Source organism: Mus caroli, chromosome 10 (assembly GCF_900094665.2).
Source record: "Mus caroli chromosome 10, CAROLI_EIJ_v1.1, whole genome shotgun sequence".
Lineage (NCBI taxonomy): Eukaryota > Metazoa > Chordata > Mammalia > Rodentia > Muridae > Mus > Mus caroli.
Genome location: NC_034579.1, coordinates 111,875,036 through 111,881,139, shown reverse-complemented (window position 1 = coordinate 111,881,139; position 6,104 = coordinate 111,875,036). Strand labels below are relative to the sequence as shown.

Sequence of the window (6,104 nt, the reverse complement as noted above, 5' to 3'; positions counted from 1 at the left end):
TAATGTGGGGGAGGGGCACTCGTGAGCGTCACATGCTGATGAAGGTCAGAGGACAACTTGTTTTTTGTTTTTTGTTTTTTTGTTTTTGTTTTTTTGTTTTTTTTCCCCGAGACAGGGTTTCTCTGTGTTGCCTTGGCTGTCCTGGAACTCACTCTGTAGACCAGGCTGGCTTCGAATTCAGAGATCTGCCTGCCTCTGCCTCCCAAGTGCTGGGATTAAAGGCGTGCACCACCACTGCCTGGCATTTTTTTTTCTTTTAAATTGTTTATCTCACACATTTTGTCTCAAGATGGAAAGCAAATGCAACTGTTACAAATATGGAAACTGCTTCTACTGAGCAGTAAGGAAAAAAAATTAATCCCTTTGCCAAATTAGCTTTGGCAGCAATAGGGAGTCAGTCTAGATTAAGCTAAACTCAGACTTGTACCTCTAGGCAGAGATCAGAACAGAAGGTTCAAATGGGAAGTCTGAGGAAAATGCAGTTGAAGATATTGGGACATTTTCCAGCATTAACAATCTGGAGTGCTAACCAGGCAGAGATGGCCCACCCCTTTAATCCCAGCACTTGGGAGGCAGAGGCAGGCGGATTTCTGAGTTCGAGGTCAACCTGGTCTACAAAGTGAGTTCCAGGTCTCAAAAAACCAAAAAACAAACAAACAAACAAAAAACCCCAAAAAACAACAACAACAAAACCAAAACCAAACAACCTGAAGCACCTACACTGTGACAAGGACACAGGAGACAGTGGTGACAGTACAAGGAACAGGACATGTTCATTAAACTTGAACACTCATCTCGATCTTGTATTAAAATTCACATAAAATTCTTACATCTTGGGCTGGTCTTGGCCTGTAATCCAGTCCTGGGGAAACAGAGACAGGACGATTCCTGGAGTTTACTAGCGTCCAATCTAGCTTAATCTATGAACTCCAAATTGTGTAACAGCTTCCTCTGAGATTAAAACATTCAGTCCTGTAGGAAGCTTGTTAAGCAGGACTGTGAACAACTCAAAATACCTTCAGGAAGTTCCTGAAACTGAACAGATTCACTAGCCCACCCCCTTCCCTACCAGAGTAAGCAACAAAAGCAGAAAGTGCCTCCCCCCCACACACACACACAAAGAAGGAAGATGAGCTGCAAAGAAGATGCTGAGAAGTGGAAGGCTGCAAAAAGATGACTACCTGGAAGAAACCAGCAGGGTGCCAGGAAGAGGTTAGACCAGAGTCATTTGGAAAGAACACTCTCCATCTGACTGAGCTGCCTGCAGCTGTGCAGTGTGCTCCAGGTTCCCCAGCTTTCATGAGCGGTCATCCATGCTGGTTGGGCCTTGGTGATGCAGCTGTCTCTGAATCGTTTCTGCTTGTGTATGTCGAGGGGTTTATATTAAATAGTGTGTAAAAGTCGTTCCCAGCTTATGAAAACTGGAGCTGAAATGATAAAGTTTGATGAAAAGTAGCCTAATAGTGATAGAGTTGGTGAAAACAAAAGATGGTTGGCATTGTGGAAAAGAAAAAGCCTACACAAAGCCCACTAACGATAAAGGGGGGGGGGGGCAATAAAAGTGCTCTGAGCCCAAACAATATTTTGTAATAGTTCTTTAGATACTGTTATTTGGTGAATGTAGCAAAAAAAAAAAGGGGGGGGGCGGAATCAGGTAGCTTTGCTGGGATTGGGAGTATCTGGAATCAGTGAGCTTCCCTGGCTGTCCTGGAACTCACTTTGTAGACCAGGCTGGCCTCGAACTCAGAAATCCATCATCTGCCTCCCCAGTGCTGCGATAACAGGCGTGTACCACCACGGCTGGCTCAGTGAGCTATTTTACAGATTTATGGAGGAGGTGGCTGTAGAGATGGCTCAATGGTTAAGAGCATCTCTTCCAGATGACCAGGGGTTCAAGTCCTAGCACTCTCAGTGATCATACTTGTCTATAACTTGAGCTCCAGGGATCTGACACCCACACACAGATACACATGGAGGAATTACACCAATGCACGTAAAATAACCAAATCATTAGCCAGGCGTGGTGGCACACAGCTTCAATCCTAGCATTGCAGGCAGAGGGGCAGAGGCAGGCGGATCTGAGTTTGAGATCAGCCTAGTCTACAGATTGAGTTCCAAAACAGCCAGGGTTACCCAGAGAAACCCTATCTCAGAAAAGCAAACTAAACCTAAATCTCTGATCTTTCCAACTCTTCTTTGGGCTATTTGTGAAATACTGAACAGTTAGGGAAACTTGGAGAGTAAACAAACAGTTGTACATGTCACCTCTGATCTCTGGTGGCTGTGTTGGTGTATCTGAGCACACAGGAAAACTTATATTTCATAACTAAGTGCACAGAAGCCGACTATTGAAAGATGTAGGTTCAGAGCACAATCTGCAACGATACTTCCCCACCACCTCCCCTATTTGCGACAGGTTTGCACTAGATACCTCTAACTCGCCTGGGACTCGATTTAGAGACCAAGCTGGCTTTTATACTTGAGACCCACAAGGCTCTCCTACACTTGCCTCTACTGATCACGGATTAGAGGTATGCACCATCCATGTTTGGCATTGGGAGAGAATCCTTACTAGGACCTAGATGGAATAGAAAAAAGTGGCTCCGGGATGAATAAAAGGATTACGTCCAAACTGTGGCCTTGAGGCCTTTAAGCGGAGCAAAGATTAGTGTTAAGGTTCGACTAGGCCTCTACCAAAACACAGAATTTTGCAAGGCGCTTGCCCAAAACAACATGAGGACAGGGGTGGGGGTGGGAGTGGGCGATGTTTTCAGGGAAACAGACACTTTAGAAACAGAGCATGCTGATGGAAAGATTTTATTTAGCATAACCCTCGTCCCCTGCCTGCAAATCCCAGCATTCTCTCCGACCACGGAAACCAATAAAGAAACTCCAGGTTCAAAGAGCCAATCACGTCCTTCATGTGTCCCCAATTGAATCGTGGGAGTTGTAGTCCTCACGTGGCAACCATCCAGCATGGTTGTTAGGGGACAGTTTCGGCCACGCGTACCGTTCGGAAGGAGAGCTCATTTTTCCAGTGCACCCCTTGGCCTCCAGGCCAGCTCTTAGCCTCATCACCCACAAGCCCCACGCGCTTTCAAACGCATAGACCTTCCTTCTTAATGTCGCAGGGAGGAGCAAGGAGCGTTTTCAGAACTCCGGCCTTGGACGCTCACCGCCCGTCCTTTAACCGTCGCTTTAAGGTCTCGCGAGAAGAGCCCCTTGAGGCGTTGCCATCCCGCCCGAGAGGCGGCCCGTGCCAAGACAGACAGCCGGCCCGGCCAACGGGAGCGTCCCTGTAAACCGCGCCTGCGCAGAGTGCGCGAGGCAGCCCCGGTGACCTCCGACCCCGCCTCCCCGCAGAGCCCTGCGTCGGCCGCCCCCGCCCTCCCAGCGAAGGAGGCGGGCTTTGGCCTCTTGCCCTAGGGAGCGAGTGCGGAGGGAGTGGGAGCGAGGCGGCCCGAACGCCAGTGTCTGGCTTCCCGGCGAGGCCTAAGCCGTCCGTCCCGCCGCCCATGAGCTCCGCGCCCCGCGAGCAGCGCCGTCGTTAGGCCGTCCCCGTCACTCTCTCTCGGCCTCCCCTACCTCCCCGCCCCGGGGCAGCCATTCCCCTCCCCATCCCCGTCTGGCCGGGGACTGGACGTCTCGTCGAAGCGCCTTCCCCAGTCCGCGTCGCGCTGCGACCCTGGAAGCGGGCGCCGCCGCCAACGAGAGGAGGAGCCCCGGCCGCGGGGCCCAGCAGCCACTGAGCCAGCAGGCGGGATCGAGGCCGGCAACATGGCGAGCGCTTCGTACCACATCTCCAACTTGCTGGAGAAAATGACGTCCAGCGACAAGGACTTCAGGTGAGGCTGAAATCCGACCTCCGCCTCACCTCGGGGTGCGGGAGAGGTGGAGGGCGACCGCCGCCGGGGCCTCGCGACAGGCCCTGCCCCACCCCTCGGTCCGGCGGGTCTCCAGCCACCCCCTCCCCCATCTCCCCGCTAGGCCGTTGTCCGCTCTGGCCACCCGGGGCTCGTCCGCGTCCCGGCGTCCCTGGCGCATCCTTTGTCCACCCCCAGGGACGCGTCCCAGGTAGCGCCCGGGCCCGAAGGCACGGGCTGCGCGGGAGGGAAGGAGTTTTTCCCGGGCGGTCGGGCGGGCGGCCGGGCCTAGTCCCCGGCCCTCCCGAGGCGCCAGGCCATCCCGGCGCTGGGACAAGCTGCCGCTCGCCAGCCACTCAGCCGCCGCCTGGCTTTTTCCCGCGGATGGGAAATGGGTGCCACGATCAACTTTCTCCGAGGCCTTCGCTGATTGGATTGTATACTTTCTCTTTGGATCCTTCTCGTTGGCAAAGGTGCCAGAAGGGGGAGGGGAGCCCGGCTTGGGGGGGAAACTTGGCCTGCAGGGTTTTCCCGCCAGCATCCTTGTCACTTTTCTCCGGCCGAGTGAAAGCCACGCAGGATCTTGGGGTTTTGGTCTCACATCCCTATACAGAGTCATGGCCAGAGGGCTGGATTGCCAAGCAAACCAACCTTGAAAAGAGAGGCTGGTGAGCCATGAAGCTTAATCATAGAGTTGTGTTCTGCAAGACCTGGACCATTGGTTCTTATTCCCGTACATATCGAAGGTGTTATATTTTCACACGGTAGCCTCGTCTGTTTTTTCCATGCTACACTGATTGTTAACACACACCCACGCCTAATCCTTCACAAATAAGCCCTCTGTCAAAAGAAAAAAAACTATTTTTTTGATACCTAAGTTTTTCTCTGTAATGCCTTGGGCCTTAGTACAGTTTTGTGTGCATTTAGAAAGAACAAGTAATCTTTAGTTAAAATTAGTCTAGGAGCTTGGTTTTTGTTCTGTGAACTCTTAACACCTGAAGGTTAGTCCAAATCCTATCTGAAGCAATTTTCCCACTGGTGAAAGGGGAAAGTTTTGTTAATTACAGACTCCGGGAAAATAATGCCTTTGTTCCTAGGTAAAGTCATAAGTACGCAGTGAAGTACATACAGGGTCGTTTCTCTGACTCAAAACCACCAAGAACTTGATATATATGTATGTATACCTACCTACCTATGGAGTTTCTGAGTCTTACATTTCCATTTTTAAAAAAGTTTCCCGTGAGGATGATGTGGAGAGAGAGTGGCTCCGGAGCACTTTGAAGCTTGGGTTGGATCTCCAGGTGAAGGTAGAAGGGTTTGCACTTAAGACTGCTGAGGGTGAGGGAGATCGTGGTTCCTTCTGGATCTCTGCTCACTCACTCACAGTTAAAGTCTTCAATGAATGAAGGAACCAGCCAGGATTGTAAGCTCTCAGCTGTATAAGGTGTGGGTGTTACTCCCTGGGGGTGTCTTCCCTGTCTTGTAGCAGTGCTGAGTTTCCCCTCTGATTCCATTTAACTTTTGCTGGAAGGCAGTTTTGTTAATTACAGACTCTTGGATTGTTTTTGAAAGACTACAATTATTTCATGTGGTGACACTGTATATACAACTATTGACTGAAGTAATCCCCCATTAAAAAAAAAAGTGTACACCTGGGTTTTTCTTTTGTTTTGAAAACTACTATGAAGGAAATAAGGATGCCTTGATGCCAAACTACGGGGATTTCTACCTTAGAGTGAGCCAAGGCACTGCCAAAACTATGCCACCTTTCTAGAATTTGGTGAATGTTATCTTTAGTAACAGTAACTTCCCTGAACTTAACATTATTACATTTTTTATAAAGGGGCTGGAGTGATGGCTCAGAGGTTAAGAGCACTGACTGCTCTTCCAAAGGACCCCATTCAATACCCAGAACCCATATGGCAGCTCACACCTGCCTGTAGCTCCAGTTCCAGGGGAATCCAACACCCTCACACAGACATACATGCAGGCAAGATAAATTACATTTTAGCCATCTAACTCTTTGGGATGGAAGTACTCTGTACATTAAATATTAAACATTTTTGAAGAATAGTAAAGTAGCGCATTTGAGCTTTTTTATATTTTCATTATATAGGCACATCATTTTTTAAAGCCATTAGAAGGTGGCGCACGCCTTTAATCCCAGCACTCGGGAGGCAGAGGCAGGCGGATTTCTGAGTTCGAGGCCAGCCTGGTCTACAAAGTGAGTTCCAGGACAGC

The 6,104-nt window shown here is 49.9% G+C and overlaps 1 protein-coding gene across 1 annotated transcript in view; it reads left to right on the top strand.

The window, feature by feature from the left end:
- The first annotated feature begins 3,361 nt into the window (after positions 1-3,361).
- The window catches only part of Cand1 (cullin associated and neddylation dissociated 1), a 40,427-nt gene continuing 37,684 nt past the window's right edge, over positions 3,362-6,104 (top strand). The window contains exon 1 of the mRNA XM_021173558.2: positions 3,362-3,845. Coding sequence (XP_021029217.1) covers positions 3,778-3,845 — 68 coding nt within the window. The 5' untranslated portion in view covers positions 3,362-3,777. The remainder of the gene's footprint in view (positions 3,846-6,104) is intronic.